This window comes from Nuphar pumila, chromosome 17 (genome assembly GCF_984573655.1).
Source record: "Nuphar pumila chromosome 17, dmNupPumi1.hap1.1, whole genome shotgun sequence".
In the NCBI taxonomy this organism is placed as follows: domain Eukaryota; kingdom Viridiplantae; phylum Streptophyta; class Magnoliopsida; order Nymphaeales; family Nymphaeaceae; genus Nuphar; species Nuphar pumila.
The window spans coordinates 60,684,480-60,707,224 of record NC_143265.1 but is presented as its reverse complement, the minus strand read 5'-3'; the positions used below and the strand labels follow the sequence as shown (position 1 = coordinate 60,707,224).

The window sequence follows — 22,745 nt, the reverse complement described above, 5'->3', positions numbered from 1 at the left end:
ATAAGAAATTATGCATTTCTTAAAATGTTACCTTCTTGGAAAAAGAAATTTTATTTAATAAATATCAACCAAAGAAAGTCACCGAGTATTCTTTTTTGTTTGACCGTATCTCAAAGCAAGATATTGACAATTGTGATTGTGAGCATGATTTAAAGAATGTTATTGAATCTAGTGACTTTGAACTACTTAATAAATTGCCCCACAATGATCAAACTTGTATGCAATATTCTAAGCAGGGAAATCAAAACCCTTCATGTGCACTTGAAAAGTTTTCTAACCTTAGTAAAGATGAATTGCAAATTAGGAAATCATCTAGAGTATCGAAACCTCCATCAAATTTTGTATCCTATGATTTGTTTTCTTCAAAATATCAAGCATGCATAGCCCTGATTCGCTCATATTCACTCATATGTAGAACCCTCATCATACGCTCATGCTAAAGAACACCCTGAATAGGTTGAAGCTGCAAGGGTAGAACTTGAAGCCTTGAAAAAGGCTCAAACTTGGTCTATTCAAAATCTTCTACCAAAAAAGAAACTCATAGGTTGTAGATGGGTATATAAAATAAAAATCAAAAGTGATGAAACTCTTGAACGATATAAAGTTAGGATAGTTGCAAAGGGATATTTGCAAGAACATGGCATTGATTATGAAGAAACCTTTGCACTAGTTGTTCTCATGACCACGATTAAAACTCTTATTGCAGTAGCTTTGTTTAAAAACTAGTTTATATACCAAATGAATGTTAAAAATGCATATTTAAATGAAAATCTTATCGAAGAAGTGTACATGGAGGCACCTCCTGTACGAGTCTTTCTTAAGGAAGGACTCTTTGCCTTTAAAAAGCATTATATGGGTTGAAACAAACACCCAAAGCCTGGTATGATAGATTCAGAAAGTTATGCTTGATATTTGTTTTAGATCTTGCTTGACTGGCACTGCTTTGTTTGTTAATGATTCTAATACAGGTATTATCATTCTGCTACTCTATACAGATGACATGATAATCACTAGAAGAGACAAATAAGGAGTTCAGTATATAAAAATATTCTTAAAACTAGTTTTGAAATGATTGATTTGTGTTTTCTATGCTACTTTCTAGGAATATAAGTTGTTTATTTCCTTAAAAGGTATTTACTATCTCAATCTAAGTTTGTTTGTTTCTGATATTATTCTCAGGTCTGAAATATCGGATGATAAGAAAGTCTATATTCCTGAAGTAACAAATGTTAAGATGAGAATTGATGATGGAGAACCTCTAGATGACCCAACTCCTTGTAGACAGCTTATCGGAGCTCTTTTTTATCTAACTATTATTATACCTAATATAGCACATGTATACATAGTCAGTCAATTTCAACACGCTCTCATAACTATTCACATGGGAGCTGTCATATGTATTATTAGATATGTTAAAAAATCTTTCTCTAGAGACTTGTTTATGTCTTTCTCTTTTACATTAAATTTACTTGTTTATAAAGATGCAGATTCGGAAGGTGATCCAAACAATAGACATTCAACCATAGGTTTTTGTGTTTTCTTAGCTGAATCATTGATCTCATGAAGATGCAAAAAGTAAAAGGTCTCTCTCTCTTCAACTGAAGCAGAGTATCGAGCTATGGCTACTACCACAATAGAAGTTATGTGGCCGATAAGACTCTTGACTAATATAGGAATCAAGATTCTAGAAGCTTCCAAGATGTGTTGCGACAATAAAAGTGATATTTACATTACCAGCAACAATATGTTTCACAAAAGAATAAAGCACATCAAAATGGATTGTCATTATGTTCGAAAAAAATATCTTCAAAGAACTATCGATCTGCTTTATGTCACATCACAATATCACTTGGCGAACTTCTTTACCAAACTTCTTGTAAGTTTGAGGGAGAGTGTTAAAATATACATACATATATAGAGAGAACTCAAAGTAAGTTTCACTGCTCCCAACGGCTAGAATTTTTAACCGTTGAGAGCCTTCTTCCTCTCTATTGTCTCTCCCTCACTTCTCTCCCTATATAAATAGGGGTGTTCTCCCCTTTGTTATGTATGGCTTTTGGCACATTCTCTTTGTTAATAAATTATATTCTTTATCCCTTTTGAGGAGTTTGTGAGAATGATCCTTTGAAACACCTTGTGGTTCTCTTTGTGGATATTGTAAGTTTATTCCTTGAGATATTGAGATAACACTTTCGTTGAAGATTGAAGTCTTCTTGTTTTATTACAACTTCTCACAAAGCTATCAACAATTCAATAACATGAGTTCTCTCTTTGTTGCTTAACTCCATGCATTCCTTGCAATCCTTGCATTTGGTATACTTCTCATTGGAACCAATCAATGCAAGGGAATCCCTATAATGTTGAATCTCAAAAAAGCAATTATCAATAGACTTGTTCTCTTGCCTGAGAACTCTAAGTTTTTGCATTAATTGATATTCTCTTGCCTAATTCTTTTGTTTGTACACTTTTTCCAAGAAAGTTCATACATCCTTTGCTTGGTGGAACTTGAAAAGATTCATAGCAATGTGTTGCTCCACTGAACCAAGTATCCATGACTTTACCCTTGCATTGTTTATCCTCCATTCCTTCATTTACTCCAACACCCCTTGCTTAGGCTTCTCACTTGTACCATCTAGGTACCCACTAAGCCCATGTCCCCCTAACACCGCCATCATAAACTCAGCCCAAAACTTATAATTACTTCCATCTAGCTTCATAGGAATCAACTATATAGGTTCACCTTTCTCCATGGCCTCAAAATTTCACTTCCCACTACCACTTAACTCACAATAGCTCGGGAAGCCATAAGTCTGAAGCAACATGCAAACAATATTGCAGCAAATATGATCAAAGATATGTGAATAACAACCAAACTAGGCCAACACAACAATCAAGGCCAAAACAACATTACGGCCACCCATTCCTTTCTTAAAAGTTTTACTTCACACCACCACGCAATCACAGTAACACAAGAAAACACAAATATGAAGCAATAAGCAGATAACAGTGCAGCAAATATGCTCAAAATAGGTGCAGCAACAAACAAACTAGGCCAAACACATCAACCAAGCCCAAAACAGGGTTACCGTCACCTTTCATCACTGAAAAAATTATCATAACTCTTGATTTCAGACCCTTCTAATGCAAAAATGACCCAAACTATACCAATCTCACTCCTCAAAATCGACAGAATCAACAGATTCCCAAATCTGTGCACCTATGCACTTCAAAATCCAGAGATTCTTAGAAATTTCATAAAAAAATCCAAAGCTTACCCAAATCACATAAGATTTGCTTCAAAAATCTCCTAAAATCATCAACTAGATGATGCTCACACAGTCGAGTCGTTGGGTTGGATGTTGAAGCCACCACCCCAATCACGACCTTCAGTCTTTGGGTTGAATCTTCTGAAAAAACAATGCTCCTCCTAACAGTACAAACAATCCTCTCCTTGCTGCAAGTATGGCTTTGATACCATATTAGCAAAAGAGAAGCAAGGGGAGAAGAAATAACTTCATTAAAAATCAAATGAGAAAAAGGGCTACAACAAATAGGGGTTGACTCCCCTTATTAGTCTTGGCATGACTAAAATGCCCTTGGTAACATACATAGTTACAATTTAACTTAAACAAGGAAAACTGTACAGATTTGACCATCATAAAATAGACTACCATGACTCTAATGTTACACAACTATAGTATATGCATAGTTTAACAAAAATGAGCTAAATTGAAGTCGATCGGCAGTGCCAAGTTGGTCCTATTTTCGATGGATGCAACAGGCTTGGGTTTGGGATATAAACATATATAGATCTGATAGAACCTATAAATGCATAGGAAAATTCATTTACCATAGCAATCATCATCTTACCAGTAATTGTTGAAACAAGATTTCTGTTTAAAACAACGAAAATGAACTCATGGCTAATGTACGTTTTCTAGTAATATTGGATGGCCTTCTCTAATTCATAGTGCTGGTGATTCTCAATCTTTTCAATAACTTTTGGCATTTGTTGTGCCTTTCTTCTAGCCATTTCTTACCATCTAGCTATTACCTACATATTTGGAAAATTAAGAAAGCAGAATGGTCTTATGAACTACCTGCAACATGACTTTTGAAGTTATATATGAAATAAAGTGAATAACAATCACAATGAAATGCCACCAAGGGGCTACAAAAAATCACAAACACACAAAGACTACCGTTGGGTCAAATACAATCTCACAGAGGAGTGACACAAGAACACAATCTCGCAAGAGCTCAATGGAAAAATAAATATTTTTATAGCACCCCACATGCTTGTAAAAAACATGTCTTTACAAGAGATAGTGTGGCACAATTTATAGAGGGAGGCAGTCCAACGACTAGTTGGACAGCCTCCCAACACTCATCTTTGACTAAAATACAAAAAACAGAAAAATAAATAAAATAAAAAAGACAATGCAGCCCCTATTGGACTCTATTTATTAGAGGACAAAAAAATACCAAAATTCCCTTGATATATGTATATTGTATAAATATACGTATATCATATATATACAATAGATTTTAAGACTCTTCCTCAAATTTACGGTGAGATCACCGAAAGTTTGTTAAGAAGAAACAAAAATCATGGTAGAGAAAGAGCTTTGGTGAAGAAGTCCGCAATCTGAAACTCAGATTGAATATATGGAAAAGTAATTGTCCCCTTTAAGTATTCTTCTTGAACCTAGTGGCAATCAATCTCGATATACTTAGTTATTTCATGAAATGTGTGATTGTTGGATACATATATGGCACTCTTGTTATCGCAACACAACTTTGAAAGTTCTGAAACATCAACACCCATATCTGCAAGTAAGGATCCCATTCACACAACCTCGATTGTTGCTATAGCCATTGTCCTATATTCAGCTTCGGTGGAAGATGAAGACACTTTTTGTTGCTTTTTCCATCTCCGAGAAATGAGAGAATCACCTACAAACACACAAAATCTGTGGTTGAGTGTCGATTATTGGGATCTCTTCCTCAGTCAGAATCAGTATAAGTAATGAGATTTAAAGACGAAGAAGGGGATAAGAATATCCCTTTAGATATAGTCTTCTTAATGTATCAAACTATTCTTAACACAGCACTCGTGTGAACTGATGTAGGCGCATGTTGAAACTAAATAAAACAGTATGTACTGCATGCGCTATATATGATCTAGTAATAAATAAATATATTAGTGATCCGATAAATTGCCTATAAAGAGTTGGATCTAATAAGACTGTCTTCAACTCACATTTTAGCATTTATTACTTCAGGAGTGTCAGTATATTTTGTGCCTGTGATTCCCGAATGCGTAACAATATCAGCTGCAAACTTTATTTGAGACAAAATGGCGAATATGTTACTTCAATACCTATAAAATATCTCAAAAAACTAAGGTCAGTCATATCAAAAGATTTCTTAAGCATAATTTTAATTTCTTCAATTTTCTTTTGATTATTTCTAGTGATGATCATATCATCAACATACAAGAGAAAAATAAGGAGCAAAGAATTTGTAGATCTTACAAAAAGAGTAATGTCAGTATAGCAGAATTTAAATTCAAAATTTATCATAGTTCCACTAAACTTATCATACCATGCTTTAGAAGCTTGTTTAAACCCATCTAAAGTCTTTCGAAGACAAACAATCTTACCATTTTCAATAGTCAGACCAGGGAGGATCCATGTAAACTTCTTCATTTAAATTTTCATTTAAGAAAGAATTCTTAATATCTAACTGATATATAGGTCATTTCCTAATGGATGCTACTGTAACAAGAGTTTGAGTTGTGGTCATGCGAGCTATTGGGGCAAAGGTTTCTTCATAATTTCTGAGAATATCCTTTTGCAACTAATCTTTCTTTATATCTTTCTAGGAATCTGCCACTATTTGTTTTGACCTTAAATACCCATCTACATCATATTGTCTTCTTTCCCTTGGACATATACTAGACTTCTCAAGTATGAGCATTAGGTAAAGAATCTAATTCTATTTTCATAGTCTTGACCCATTCTTTTATGTATTTGGCCTCTCTATAGTTGGATGGTTCGTGATATGAGTGAATTGCTAAAAGACATGTCCAATAATTTGGAGAAAATGATTCATATGAAACAAACCTACTTGAAATTCTAGGTATTCGCTTAGATCTTCTAACACTAAGTTCTTTTACATTGAATGGTTGACTATATTTTTCAAAAGCACATGTATGCTCCACACTATCACGTCTAGAGTATTGTATAAGGTTATGGGTTGGTTCTCTTTCTTCTCTTGGTTTATTTTGTTCAACATTATCACTAACTTCATCATCATTATTGTTATTATTGGACTTAGGCAATAAGTCAAACAGAGAGGCATACTGAGATTCTTCCTTAAGTTTTTCAAGATCAAATCTTTTTTCTTTTTCAAGAAATATAACATTTCTAGATACATAAAGGTTATCATTTTTTGAATCATAATATCGGCAGCCTTTTTTATTATTGGCATATCCAATAAAAACACATTCAATAGCTTTAGGAGAGAGTTTGTTGTATTTTTTAATAAGCACAAAACATTTACATTAAAAAATTCTTAATTTTTTCAAATCGAGAGTAGTCTTAGCAAGTATTTCAATTAAAAAATTGTTTTCTAAAATTTGATAAGGCATTTTATTTATTAAATAGATCGTGGTGAGAGCAGCTTCAGCCCAAAACCTTTTTAAAACTTTCTTTGAAATAAGTAAAATCCTAGTAGTTTCAATAATGTGACATTTTCTTTCGACAATTCTATTTTATTGAGGAGTCCTAGGATATGATTTTTGGTGTAAAATACCATGGGGTTTTAGGTAAGATTGAAATTCATTTGAAAAAAACTCTCCCCTGGAGTCGGAGCAGAAAATCTTAATATTTGTTTTAAATTGATTTTTAACAAGATTGTGAAAAATCTTTAAAACATGAAAAGACTTCGGATTTGATTCCAAGGAAGTAGATCTAAACATATCTACTAAAATCATCTATGAACATAACGTAATATGAGTAACCACCTTTTGACATAACGAGAGCGGGACACTATACATCCGAATTCACCAATTCAAAAATTCTATTAGTCAAAGAAGTTCTAGATCCAAAAGGCAACATTTGCATTTTTTCAAGTATACAATCTGTACATACATATTTTTTTCCTTACAAAATTTTTCCAAAAACGAAAAGAGAGATAGTTTGGATATACTTGGATGTCCTAATCGTTTACGCCAAAGATCTAAATCAATTTCTTGAGCATGATTACAAAAACAAATTTTTTGGTAGACATAAAAAGTTCACATAGTTCCCGACAAGAGATAATGCACCCAACAAGACTTAAAAGAAAAGAAGACCATGCACCCATAATAAGAATTTTGAGAAACGAAAAGAAGGTTTAGGTCAAGTTTTGGAATAAGTCTAACATTTGGAATAAAGAACTTATTGAATCACCTGTAGTTTTGTAAAAATTTCTTATACTTTTAATTTTTGTGGTTGACACCAGAGTTGTCAGTCGAGGAAGCGGGAGCGAGAAGCGATACGGGAAGCGAAAGCAGGAAGCGATACAGAAAGCGAGGCACTTCTAAAATTTTAGGAAGTGGGAAGCACAGGACGACTTAGGAGCGAACCAGGAAGCGTCTCGAAAGCGACTTAGTAAGCGTCTCGAAAGTGACCTAGGAAGTGAATCAGAAGCGACCTAAGAAGCGAAGAAGGAAGCGACATAGGATTCGAGTGAGAAGCGAAAGAGAAGCGACTAAGAATCGAAAGGGAAGCGAAAATGTAATTATATATTTTTATTTTATCAAAAAATAAGATTTATGTCATCATTGACAAAATAAAACATGTATATAGACAATAAATAATATAAGTTATAATTATCTAACAAATGCATCATATTGCAACTATCAAGCATTTAAAAAATCATACATCAAGAGAAGATCATAATTCACATTCTTGTTGCAACCATTTAACAAATACATGCAAGTACTAAATAATGCATTAAGAAAACAAATAAATTTGATTAAAAAACGTACATTTTTCAACAAAAGAATCAAATGACTTGTTATTTGATGTTGTGATTGTTGTAAATCTTGTCATTTCTACAACATAGAAAATGAGAAATAAATAAACTCAAAGATTACATAGAGATATGGTTAAATTTTTAAGCTATAAATTTCTAAATTATAAATTATAAGCTACAAAGTTCTTAACTCTAAACTTAAAATTAACATAATCCACTACTTCACTTCATCATGCAAGATTCAAAATAAAAGTATACCAAAAAAGTATTACAAGACCATGACAAAAAAGTAACATAAAAGTTTTTAAGTTGGACTACTCCAACTACATCTTCAAAAAAATAATTAATAATTCAAGAGTTCATGAATCTGTCATCTTTCTCTTCCCCTTCAAGTCAGCAATAGATTACGAACTTTTTGCATCATCACGTGCTTCTTGTCCTCCACGACCATGTCTTTTGCTCCTTCCTTCATTTCCTATAATGAATACGTTAAAAATTTAAAATATTCAAAAACCATAATTTAAAATATAAAAAACACAATATCAACATACCTTGCCTAGGTCTCCTGCTAAAGAAACGATCAATCCGACCTTGAGAAACTGATGGTCGCTCTTGTATATCTGTAGTTCTACTAGCTTTGTTGGATTGATTTGTATCCTCTTCAACTTCATTTGTACGTATGATTATTGGAGGTAATGGAGCTCTTGATTGTGCATCTTTATGTTTGGATTTGGAAATAGTGCTTGATTGTTGTGCACTATCATTCAAATCTCTCCAACGTATGTCCTCTAATCTCAACGTATTTTCTTCTACAATAGGAAGTTCTAGATTGATATCCCATTTTCGACTAGGTCTTTCTTTGTAGCAATTGTTGCACATTTTTATAACAAGAATATAAAATATGAATGATAATAAATAATCAATGATAGAAAAAGAGAAAAAAAATACCAAAACAAAAGTACAACATGATTTAATCATACTTGTCAATCAATCGAAGATTGGAATGAATATACACCAAGGTATCAACACGATCTTCATTGAGCCTATTTCCTTTAACATTGTGAATGTAACTATAGGTGCTCCACACTCTTTCTACAGAAGATGTGCTAATAGGTTGAGATAAAACCTTAATGGCTAATACTCTCAACTCAGTTGTATCACCACCATAAAAACGCCACCAATTAAGCACCGACATTGTAGGATTCAATGTATCTATTATTGCTGCATTTCGACTAAATCTTTCACTTTTTGATGCAAAAGTCACAAGTTGTGACCTATAAAGTGTAGAGAGTTCTTCATTTCCAGTAGATACCACTTCAAGCGCGAGCATTGCACCATCTAAGATATCATTATCCTTTTCTGCAAAAAAAATGTTTAGTAACTATAACAAGAAAATGCAAATGAAATAAAAAAATAATTAAATCATTAAACTTTAAACTTTAAACTTTATTAAATAGATAGAATAAAATGTTTACCAAGAGAAACTCGTTTGACTCATCCTGCTGCTGGGATCTTGAGATAATCTGACTCGTAATATTTTGGAGTAAACATGTGGGCTAGACTGTGGAGAGGCACATTCATTCTATCTCGTCTATTTGAGACAATCTTATGAATCTTTTCATACAAATCTAGTTGTCCTTTTAGATTGTCTTTTATTTCTCCCAACATGTTGTCCATGCCTTCATACACTTCACCAATTATAGGGCCTTCCTGATCACAAAATTTAATCATCTTATAGATGGGTTTTGTAATCAATAATGCTAAACGAACAGAATCCCAATATTCTTCATCAAGAACAGTTGTTTCTATTGTAACAATCCTTTTTTTTCATAGTTTCATCCGTGCATGATTGCTTTCATTCGCTCCATCTATCTGAAATTACTGTGAGCCTCAAGCTCTCTCTCACATCAAGCAAGCGCTTCAAAGTAGTATAATGTGAAGCAAACTTTGTTTTTGTAATCTTTATTAACTCTAATTTTTCATTGCTTCTAAAGATTGCTAGTGTTTTTGAATGATTGTAATATACTTCAAAATTTCTTTACTCTGCAAATACGTTTCTCCTAACCAATGAAACTCATGTGCCAAATCCTTGAAGATCAAATTAAGTGTATGCACAACACAAGGTGACCAAAAAATATACTTATACGTTTGTTTTAATTCTTCACCTGATAACTTGCAATTTGTTGTATTGTCTATAATCACTTGCACTACATTAGAAGGCCCTACAAGTTTAAATCTCATCTTCAAAAACTTGGCAATGTTTGCAGCTGACTGTTGCACATTAGAAAAATCGCTTGCATATAAGAACATCGAGCCAAAACAGTTTGAGCCAAGTATATTTATCAAGTGTTTGTTCTTGATATTTGTCTAACCGTCCGAAACAATGGAAACTCCAAACTCCTCAAACTTTTCTCGAAATTCATTTAACTCTCTGTAAACACACTCTTTCTCACTGTCAAGCAACGTTGTTCGTGCTTTTTCATATGATGGGGTTTATATCCAGGCACTTTACTAACTGCAGATATCATCTCTTCCCAATATGATGATCGAAGCACATTGAAAGGTATCCCATTTGCACACAAAAATCTGATAATTTTGTGATCTACATCATCTCTTTCTACCTTTTTAAAGGTATCATGAATATCAACTGTTTTTCGGCTTCCACTAGATGATGTAGTCATACTAATAGGCTTCTTCAGATTATCAATTCTTGATCTCCTCAAATCAAATGCACTTGATGAAACCTCCACTCGACGAACTTGCCTCTTAATTTTTTTTGTCAATTCTGCATTTTTTGCAACTATAGGACAAAAGGCAATCCCAACACTTTGTGCCTTTGGAAATCCCATGATATGTGCAAAAACTCGAGTATATGACCCATGATAAATATTTTTGCAGTGCCTACACATAAAAACCAGGGTTTCACCTTGCTTTCCTTGCCCACTCTTCTTTTGTTTCAATACATGGTGTCATAGCACTGTTGTTTTATGCATGCTAGGTGGTTCATCATCTTGGTCATCTTCAGAATAGTAGTCATCCAAGTCATATTCTTCTTCATCTTCTTCATCAAAACAATTTTTGTTTCTGTCATCAAACTGATATGGACAAGCAGAAGACCTCTTGCCCTTCCCAACACCACTAGATGATTCATGCTCCAAATTGTACAAAGAATCATCATCGTCATCATAATTATCGTGATCATAGCTTGTGATGGTCATTAATGAAGCAAATAACATGCAAATATACCTGCATCATAAAAGCATAAGAATCAGCCTAAAACACTTTAAAAAAGCTATTATTAACAGCAAAGGATGAAGAGTGAAGAACACAAATCATTACTCATAATTTACCAATTACTAAAACAAATAAATAAACATCATTTAAGGAGGTGAAAGATCTATGATTCTATAATATACTAAGATAAAGCAGACAAAATTTAAAAAAAAAAAAGTTCTTTCAAAAGTTTGCATTTATGAAAAATGTTAAAGAAAGATAACATAACAACGAAGAAAAACAAAATTCATATTGGTCGACTGTTTCTAGGAATAATGATATTTATTTAAAATTTTAAACAACTAGCTGCAGCATACTAGTTGCCCCACTCTTCTGATAGAGTAAATGAGCCGAGCCTCTGTGTGCCCACGCTCGGTATATCAAAGAATTCATACTTAATAGGGATGATAAGCTCAATCATGCTTGGTATACATTTTGTATAATATGTTTTTATATTATAACTTATATATTTTTATAATATGAATTCAAGAATTTTCCTATAATATATTTTTATATATTAATTTATACTTATAAGTATCTCTTTTGTTTCTTTTATCATGCTTGGTCCACTTGATCAACATATAAGTTCAGAATTCACATAGAGCAAAGTCACTTCAAGAGATAAAGGAGAGAATGGAAGTCTGCAAGATCAAACACCATAATGAAACCATAAGACAACTTATGGAGGCAGAACATTTTTTTCATTGACTTTGAAATTGAAAACAATAAATCAATAATCCATATATATCCAATAGTAAAAGAATAATAAAAGTGACCCTGATCAGGATTCAAGCACTCATCAAAATGACTTAAAACCTACAAGAATGATAAAAAAATATTGCATTAACCCTTATTCCTAATACATAATTACACTAATACTCTACATGAATATGTCAATTTGAGAAAAATTAAGAAGCAAAAGGTTGATTAAAGATGGCTATTCCACATATGACATGAAATATGCAAATCCTGACTCAGGATATTACCATGAACAAACTTTACCATGCTAACACCATGTAATTTAGCCATACTAATCATTTACCGATGCACAACTTTTCACTCTTCAAGAATTAATACGTTCTTTCCATGCTATATTAGAATGATGGAGATGTAACATAGCAAGATTTTCATAATACAACAAAAACTCATGTGTTGATGGCGTGATACCCATCTGCAGTACCTACTGCTACAACATGTCACAGGGATACTCCAACTTAATCCCATATCATGTCCCCTTGTAATAGAAAATTTCATAAAAATGGTACCCTGGCAGCATAAAAACTCTAAGGGCTTACCACCGAGGTGGTATCCCATGTGGTAAACGGGTCCTGTGCCAAGCTGAAAGCTGGAATCCCTATGCCTCGTGGGGCTTAAGAGATGGTTAGGGTCTGCGACTCTGCCTAACCCCAGCTTGCCTTAAAAAAAACAAAAGAAAAAAAAAACTCAGAAGAGTCTGAACGAGAGTCGCCATGCTTGGCTTGTGAAGGGGTTGCAGTCGTGCGATGAGCGTGAGAGAAGAGATAGAGAGAGTGAGAGGAGAGCGTACCTGAACATAAGGGGGGAGGGAGAAAAAATCAGAGTCGTGGGAGATGGAGAGAAGAGATGGAGGGAAAATGGATACGTGTACCTGAATATCCCCATCGTCGGTCGGTGGAGGTCGTCGGACGTCGGAAAAGGTTGCTGGAAGTTCTGAAGGTTGCCAGTCGGTGGCCAAAATCCTGAGAGAGAGAGAGGGAGGAAGAGAGAGACTCGAAAGAGGCGTGAAAAAAAAACCTAAAGCCTCTTTTATGCTTTTTTTTGCGAGTTTTTTAAAATTTCTATTTTGCCCTTAATAAAAAAAACTCTTTTTTTTTTAAAAAGGGCAAAATAGTAATAAAGGTCACTTATACCCCTTTAAAGGGATACGTGTACCACTTTAAAGGGGTACACGCTTCCTAATACTTAAGTGTGCTTCCCCGTGTGTTTCAGAAGCATCGCGTTTCGTGCTTTCGAAGCGCGTATCGGGGAAGCGCGCTTCCGGTAACTCAGGTTGACACACATGAAAAATATGAACTAATGCAATCGGATAGTAAGGACTCATTATCTGTCATATGAAAAGAGGCTCCCGAATCCAAAATCCAAGATGACTTACCCGGAGGAGAAGAAAAAGAGACGGTGGCACCAGATGTAGAGGGAGTGACTTTAAGGATTTGTAAAACAGCCTTCGCAATTTGAGCAATCGTCAAGTCATTGAAGTTGTCTTTTCTTGTTTCTTCATGTACTAGAGACTCTTCACTTACCATGGCCACCTTTTTGAGTTTGAGACAATCCAACCTTATATACCCTGATTCTTTATAATAGTGACAAGTAATTTTACCATGATTGTATCCTCCCCTATTATATCCTTCTCTAGTGAATTTTTTCTCAAAGTGAGGAGGTTTATAAGTCTTTACAAAGCTTTCGGGTCTTGATATGGCAAGCACTTCATCACTAGACTTGTGCATTCCAAGTCTAGTTTTTTCTTGACATATTTAAGCAAGAGCATCACTTATAGAAAGAGTCGAGATCCTATGAAGTAAAGAGGACCTAAATTGCTCAAATTTTGGTCAAAGACCATATAGGAAAGAGAAAAGTTTTTTTCTTTCAACTTGTTGTTTTCTCATCTCAATAGCCGAACCATACCATTTTGGTTTCAACATAGCCAACTCATCCCAAATAGGAGATAAGAGACCATAAAAATCTCTTACACTTTTATCCCCTTGTTTAGTAGTATGTACCTTGTCTTGAAGATAATATAGCCTAGTCATATCCTTTTGAATGGATGTGGTCTTTAAGAAAATCCATGCATCGCATGATTTTTTGAATTTGATGATGTTGGTGGCAATCTTGAACTCCATGGTATTCATAAACCATGAGATTTAAGCATTATTAGCTTCTCGATCTTTCATTTTATCTTGATATTCTTGTAAAGCCTTCTCCCTTTCTTCTTCGGAGAGAACTTTGATTTAATCCCTTTCTCTTTTTGTTAGCTTTAGTTGAGGTTCATTATTGGTTCCACTAACAAAACCCCAAAGTTTTTTTCCCTTGATATGGTTTTCCATTGCGATAGCCCACATCAAGTAATTGCTTCCGTTGAGCTTGTAGGAGATAACGAAAGTGGATTCTCTCTTACCCATGTTGGAGAAATAAGCTTGAGGTTGAAGAACCAAGCTTGATGACCACAAAGATAACATACCCAAGATGATTTTCACCACTACAAGAGCCAAAGGCTCTAATACCATGAAATAAAGTGAATAACAATCAGAATGAAACGCCACCAAGGGGCTACAAGAGATCGCAAACACACAAAAACTACTATTGGGTCAAATACAATCTCACAAAGGAGTCACACAAGAACACAATCTCACAAGAGCTCAATGGAAAAATAAATATTTTTATAGCACCCCACATATGCTTGTAAAAAGCATGTCTTTACAAGAAATAGTGTGGCTCTAAGAGCCACACATACAATAGAGGGAGACAGTCCAACGAACTATTGGACTGCCTCCCAACAGTCATCTTTGACTAAAATACAAAAAACAGAAAAAATAAATAAAATAAAAAAGACAATACGGTACCTATTGGACTGTATTTATTACAAGATAGAAAAAGACCAAAATACCCCTGATATACATATATTGTATAAATATATGTATATCAGATATATTATATACAATGTATTTTAACAATATAGTCTACCTTGGATGACAGTGTCACAGAAAATACACTTGATGATGGCATTGGGGTCAACCTGAACAATCACCATGTCAAATCTTCTTTGAAGCTTTTGCATTTGCTCCACCTACCATCAATATATTTTGTACTGATATATACAGTATTGAAAAGGAACTAGGCCTTTCTTCATAGTTTTGCAGGTTTCATAATCAAATTTAAGAGAAAGGAAACCTAAAAGATCAAATTCAGAGAACTTTGAAACTTATAACAAAATAATAAATCTCAGTTGCAAATTTTTCAGTTTAGATTTAGCCTCTTACTTTATGGTTATGACATGTTTCTCCATTAAATTTGCAGGATCTAGTCCCATCATGCATGAACCAAGATTTCCAATGGTTGGATGAAGGAAAAATCCATATAATTTTATTGTAAAATAGGATCGGTTTTCACCTTTTCGCCCTTAAATTTATAGACTAGACCCTTGCAATTATTAATACAGCCTCAAAGGTTTGATCTGTTCAGGAGAAACCAAGAGTATCAGAAACGGAAACAAGTGGAAGCACTTCCCCTCTATGTGAATCTCATAGAAAGTTCAACAAACACTTGGCAGGCATAATCAAATAAACCCAAACTACACCAAATAGTATGCAACTACTTCCACCAAAACAAACATATAGCGCAATCAATGTAATAGGAATATGAAAGCACAAAGAATTCAAACCAAAGGGAAGACACATTGATTTACATAGAAAATCCTCTCCAAAAGAAAAGAGGAAAACCATGGGGTCATTGCAATAAATCCACTAATAAAATCGGGTTACAATGCTTTCTTCTCAAGCTCTCAAGCTTGAGGATACACACTCTTGCTTAAAAGAATCCCCCCTTGTGCTCTCTTGGTGGTAGAAGTCCTAGGTCTCTTTCTCTCTGACAATGTTGAGAAACCTTGTACTCTCATATTTCTCACCATGTCTCTCTACAAGCATAGAGGACTCAAGACTAATACATTTATAATTTAAAACATGGACAAAAATAAACTCCCATAAGTCAAACTACACATTGAATCTCTACACAAGACTCAAAATGAGGTGTGGGCACCCAAATGAGGATGGATCCAACACAATCAGGATACACCCTTGAAGTTCGCTTGCAAAGATAGCCTCCTGAAGATCAGATTAGGTCCATTAGGAAAAAAATATCAAAATCTCCCAACTTTTGAGGTAATGAAAAAACCCAGAACAAGACAGAAAAGAGTCTATGGTTTTGGGTCAGGAAATGGGATCACAACAACTCCTTTTAAATTAAAAAGTATGAACTAGACAAAAAATGAGAACTCGCAAGAAAACTTTAAGTTCCAATGAGATGTAGACTTGTACAGTGCATCTATTGTACAATACAATACGATGTAGCCTGCATTGACAATAATGATATGATAAACCATCATGTACAATTTTTTATGGCATATTTCACCGTGCCCTCGTACAAAAGATCAGTCATATTGTATCTTATTATATGATATAATTTTCATAACATTTTCCAATATAGCTAAGTGCCTAGCTATGCAACACGGACTCTTCTAATAGGGCACCACACCTGCGTCGCACCCACACCCATGCGGGTGCAACACTTGGACAAGGCTTCCTTTGTGTCAGGTGAAGTCAACCACACTGAGGTTCATTTCTATCCAAAAGTAGATTCAATTAACCCTAACGAATTCCAGTTTTATTTATATTATATATATATATATATAAATGCACACACATACACGTATACATACATTCATATATTTATATATATGCACCTCTGCACCAGTGTGGTGTTATTTTTTATTGATGAGGAATAGCAATTATAGATTACTAATTTGATTTATTGCATGAATTTATGCATGATGAATTGATGATATGATAATTGTTTTTATTTCATTAGTGTTGACTTAAAACTGTTAAAAATTATATATATACAAATTTACCCTCCCTGCACCCCTGCACCCTTGCACCCTTGCACCCAAGTTTTTTTAAAGTGCCGCATCGCTGCATCCGCACCCGCACCTATATGACATAGGTGCCTAGAGATCCTTGAAATTCCACTAAAGGGGGGGTGAATAGTGAAATATGATAAAGATCGATAAAATAAAATAATTAAGCAATAAGGCACAACACATAAAACACAGAATTTATACTGGTTCGGTCAGTATCCAGACCTACATCCAGTCCCCAAGCAAACCACTTGAGCTTTCCACTATAACATCCGAGTCACCGGATAAATAGTACAACACCCTCTTCCTCAGAGGTCTTCTTCTCTCAACAGAGAAGGGGCACACCCTCTTCCACAGAGGTCTTCTTCTCTCAACAGAGAAGGGCAACACCCTCTTTCACAGAGGTTTACTTCTTTCAACAAAGAAGGAATACAGTGAATAATAGAGTTACAATACTTTCTATAGAACCTTCAGAATGATATGAATGCACGAATGAAGGATTCTCAGAATGTTCTGTTTGTCACTCAGAGGATACTCTTTGTCAAAGAGCTGGACTTGACTTTTTCTCTTTTCTTTCTTTTCTTTTTCAAGGCTCTCTTTTCAAATATCGAATAGGAATTTTTCTCGTTGTAAGCTCACACGTCTATTCCATTCCATTGTTTGAATAGTTTATTTGAATGTGTTTATATAGCTTTTAAAAAGTAGTCGTTACATTTTTGGAATTGTAACTTTTTGAAATGTGAAATGTTATGTCATTTCAAAAATATCTTTTAGAGAAATTCGAGAATGCCTTTTTCCATAAAAGAAGAATAGAGGGTACACTAGTCGTTGTAATATTTTAGGTAATACATATTTTATGTAAAAAGTCTATTTCTTACAATAGTACATTGAACGTTGGGTTGTAGTTTTGTCTTTATTCTAATTAATGATTTGAGGTACATTAGTACTTCTTTGTTTTAAATGAGTGTAAGTACAATGAGTGCTTTGAGATATTTATTTGTACATAGTCATGTCAAGTGTTTTCTTTATGTTGTGTTTTTCAAAGTCTCCAGAGAGAATGAGGACCAAAAGAAGGTCGACATTCTTTGAGAAGGATATTAACAAGGATTTGTTACAGGAGGTATTTAATGCTTTGTAAAGAGAATGATGACTTCAAGTAAGTCGACATTCTATGGTTTTGTAAAAAGGTAACTAGAGTCCTTTCAAAACATATTTTATTTGTTTTTCTTTTGTGTAGCCGATTTATGTTTTTGTCTTCTTCTTATATTAGAAATATTTCTTTAAAGAAGATAACTAGAGTCTTTTCAAAAACATATTATATTTGTTTTCTCCATGTAGCCGATTTTATGTTTTTGTCTTTTTTCTACATTCCTTTTTTCATGTTGTCTTGTATATAGTGTAAGGTACAATTATTACATGACAAAATATCTTTTTCATAAAAGGTTGTAAGAAGGTACAATTATTGGTTTTCAAAAAAGGAGCTTTTTGAAACTATCGTATACTTTTATGATATAGTGTTTATGAATGAGTATGTAATATGCAATATGCAAGTTCCTGAAGGTTCTGTTACATATGACTCTAAAGAAGAAAGAAGTCTTCATCTTGAGGTAGTCGATCTCTTCATTTGAACTTTAGGAATGCATGGCTCATCAAGCTTTTTCTTCAAGGAGTATGATTGCACCATATTTGTACTTGAACAGGAAGTCTCCATCCTTATTGGGTGAGATATCCTTGCATCAAATACTCGTTAGATTTATGGCAAAACATATTCAGTCATAATATAACATTTTTCAAGAGGACATATTATCATATCATATAAAATCAAATGAGACAGTGTATCATATTATGTGACATCAAAACAAAGTTTCTCAACAATCCTTATATGCTCGGGTAGGATCTTTTGATGTATAGACTATAGAGACCACAGTACGTTGGTTCTAGCCTTCTAGGTGTGGGTTGCTATAATGTTTTTTGAGAAACCACCCTTAACAAGTCAATGACCTCTGCTTTGTTGTGATAATGTTTTGCACTCATGTATGCCATTGATTTTGATGATTTCAAATCTTGAAGAAAAAACAGAGTCTGCAATTCAGTGATAATCTGTGGATGCCGATACAGCTCAAGTCAATATGGAGGCATCCTTATGCTATAAATATAAACAAGACATTAACCAGAAGATGGATCAACTTACGGAATTTGTAGTAAATAGAGAACCAAATTTTGTAGCTGATTAAGAAAAAGTGGGTGCAGATTAACATTTCAAAATCGAATTTGACAACAAATTCCTCAAGCAAGAAATGGTATTGAGCAGAATGGGGAATACCTGTCAGATAACCAGATGATCAGGAAAAATAAAAAAAGAAAGAGCTGCCACTGTTGACATTGCAAAAAAAAATGCAATTCTTTTAGGGTTTGGAACCAGGAAATCCCCTTGATTGAGTCAGTTTGATTGATAATATTCTCAAGGTTCAAAAATTACCTAAAATTCAAAAGGACAACTTCGGGCCAATACTATTTCTCCATTGCAAGTTCTCTTAATTGCTACCCTTCCTTTTAACACATCCCGAAATTTATGCTAAATTCATCATCTAAAGTTGGACACAGGTTTCATATTATGGGATGGGTTGTACTACGAAAACCCACAGTATCACAGATCATAAGGACCATTACCATCCCCACTCATCAAAGAAAAACAAAGAAAACAGGCGATAAGAACTTTCTTGCACTACAGAAACCAAAAAGTTATATTAGAAACATCATGCGAAACCAATTAGTGATGAATCATAAATATCATGGACAAATCACTGTGGTTTAATAGTGAAACAATCATGTCAAAAATAAACAGCTGATAGAGTTTGGAAAGATTACCAAAATAACAGAATTCCTTCTACCAGAAGATCCGAACTCCATGTTTGTACAACTTGATGAATTTGATGTAAACGCCAGTATGAGAGAAGATAGAAATCAAATCAAACTTTAGCTTCTACTAACCAGAGCAGTACTTCTCTTAAACAGTGCAGACTGGTCACAGATGCCCAGTTTTCCGTTGGTCGAAACAACTATTTTCATCTGGTCCATGACTAACTAGCCCCTAGCTTGGATCCTGAATCCCTGATAACAAATTTCAAGAATTTGAATATACCAAAAATACAATAACAAACTTCATCTGGCGTAAAGATGGAGAACGCTGGAACAAACAACAATGCAAATAGAGCAACACCAAACAAGGGGGGGGGGGGGTCTCTTTCGTCACTTAATCACGTTAGCAATGTAAATTCTGTATCACTAGTGGTCTTGTTGCTGCTTATATAAGCTTGAAACATGTCTGGACATTGGTCCTTATGCTTAAGCACGTACACTTTGTAAAACAGCTTCTCATTCATCTGAAAAATCGTAAGCGGACTTCGTTTCCTCTTAGGAAGTTTCTCAGGACCCAGCATCTTGATAACAGTGAGCCTAGGAATAACTCTCTTTTCCATGCTGAACATTAAGAGAGTCGGAGCCGCTGCTAGCTCCGAAGGCTTGTATTCGAGTCTGCCGATGAAAAACTCCAATTTCTTCTGCAAATTGCTCAGAGACAGTTTCAGGAAATACGGCTCCTTTTGGATTGCCAACATTATGATCTCTTGATTCCATCCGAAGCTCTTCAAGAGCTTGAGTTTGGCATCCCAGACGGACTCGTTCATTGAGGAAACGGCGATAAGCGCGCGAGGGAACATACTGGAACTGTGATCGAACCCTAATTCACGGGCCTTCTCCGCCATCTTCACGAGCGAGCCCAGCTTCAGAGCAAACAGAGTGGGCCTCATTACTAGCAGCCTCGACATGGAGCGATCTGGAACCCCAAGACTCCGCAGAGTCGAAAGGTTCATGGCCATTCTGTTCTCAACGTCGTTGCTGTTGAAGAACCTCGAGCAGAAGCGCTTGATCGCCCTGACCATGTCCTCGTCGTCGCTAAGAGAGGTCGTAAGGAAACCGATGATGGGCATAATCTTCTTCTTGAGGCTCATGGTGAGAATGCTCGGATTGGAAGCGATGACGTGCGCAAGGCGAGGGCCAGAGAGACCCGAATCCTCAAAGGCCCTCACCTTGGGCATCAGCGTCTTCTCCAACCTGGCAGATAGCAGTTTAGGGGTGCAGGTGATGGTTTTCTTGATGTGGGTGTCCGCAAAACCGCTTTCTTTCAAGAAACCGATCACCCTCTCTGCCTTCTGAAGGCTGGCCGATTTTCCTAGCTTCCTGCATATGTCTGTAGCCTCTTCTGAAGGCAACCCACATGAATTCATGAGGTAATCGACCATTTCTGAAGATGGGTTCTTAAGAGAAGATGATGATGATGGGTTGTTTTCATGGATGGTGTTGGTCGAAAATGGTAGCTGCAAACATCTCCAAAATGCAAAAATGATGGTGGGTTTTTTCACATTTCTGCAGATGGGGTGCCGTAAAATGAGCTTCATCACCACCAAACTATCAAAGCACCAAGAACAAAGAAGAGCAATTGATCTCAAAACAAAAGGAAAAAGAGATCAAAAGGAGAAAAGAGGCGCCAACATTTTTGCTGGTTTGTTACTTGGTAGGAGAAGCGACGTCTTAGACTGAACACTTGCTGGGTCTGAGTCTGGAAAATGTATGGATATGGATCTGTGGAGCCCAAATTGTTTAATTTTTTTTTTTTGAAACGCAAGCTGAGTTAGGCGGATCCCTACCAAAACAACAGCCGCCCCCGAGTACAAACAGGTTGATCCAATACATGATTTTAATTAAACAAACCATGCAACTCACATACATACAACTTGATCACCAAAGAAAATGTGAAAAAGTGTGGTTTCTCCTAGAGAGTAGGACACAATCGTGTGAATACAATATTGTTTCATGCAAATGAGATGTGGGGAGGGGAATTGCAATTGGTATGAGACATCTTCCAAGAGATATTGTAGCCCTAGTGAACTCATGCCTTAACATGTGGAATAGTATGGATAAAGACACTTATCTGAAAAATCATAATGTGATGAAAAAATGCATTTCATCTATAAAGACACTTTGTTGATACCAATGTTTTAGGTTACATCTTGCTTTTAAGAAAAAATATATTGGTGTTTAACATCTAATATAGCAAAGAGCTTCAATTTGTAGATTTTTCTCATACATGATAATCCCTTAACCCCGCTTATCACATGTGATCGACAACAAACTGTTTCAAATCTTACTAGATCCAGAATTAGACCCATGCAAACTTGGATCTAATGGCCCCAAATGGGTTAGCATAGTTGGAGCGGCCTTGGGTTGTCAGATGAGTAGTTCGGGTTCGACTCCTTAGGCCCCGGAGTGAGGGTCCTAGCCCTGGATTTTTGCGTTGTTGGGATGGTGACATTGTCTCCGGTATTGACGCAGTTTTCCCTAACAAAATATGAAAAAAATAGATCTAACGGTGGGTGCAAACAAGTTAAATTCTGTTGGGACGTATACATTCCTCGATCATGTTTTCCTCGAAGAACAAGAGAAGAACTACTTTGATCATCAAGTTCATTGGTGTACGACCCCGAAGTCCCCTTTCCTTGCCTATTAGGGACTACACGCACCTTCGATACCCTTCAAGAGGTCATGACTTCATGGGTTTTGAATTCAAGACCTTCTGTCAACCTGTTGGAGCGGCCTTGGGTTATCAAATGAGTAGTTCAGGTTCGACTCCTTAGACCTCAGAGTGAGGGTCCTAGCTCTGGATTTTTGCATTGTTGGGATGGCGACATTGTCACTGGTACTGACGCAGTTTTTCCCAGCAAAA

At 35.2% G+C, this 22,745-nt stretch overlaps 1 protein-coding gene across 1 annotated transcript; it reads right to left on the bottom strand.

Annotated features, from left to right (window-relative positions):
• Positions 1 to 20,220: 20,220 nt before the first annotated feature.
• On the bottom strand, positions 20,221 to 21,425 carry LOC149812019 (transcription termination factor MTERF15, mitochondrial-like). The gene has a single exon (XM_089992963.1). It carries the CDS (start codon positions 21,262 to 21,264, stop codon positions 20,221 to 20,223), a length of 1,044 nt encoding a protein of 347 aa, XP_089849089.1. The 5' UTR covers positions 21,265 to 21,425.
• Positions 21,426 to 22,745: the final 1,320 nt, after the last annotated feature.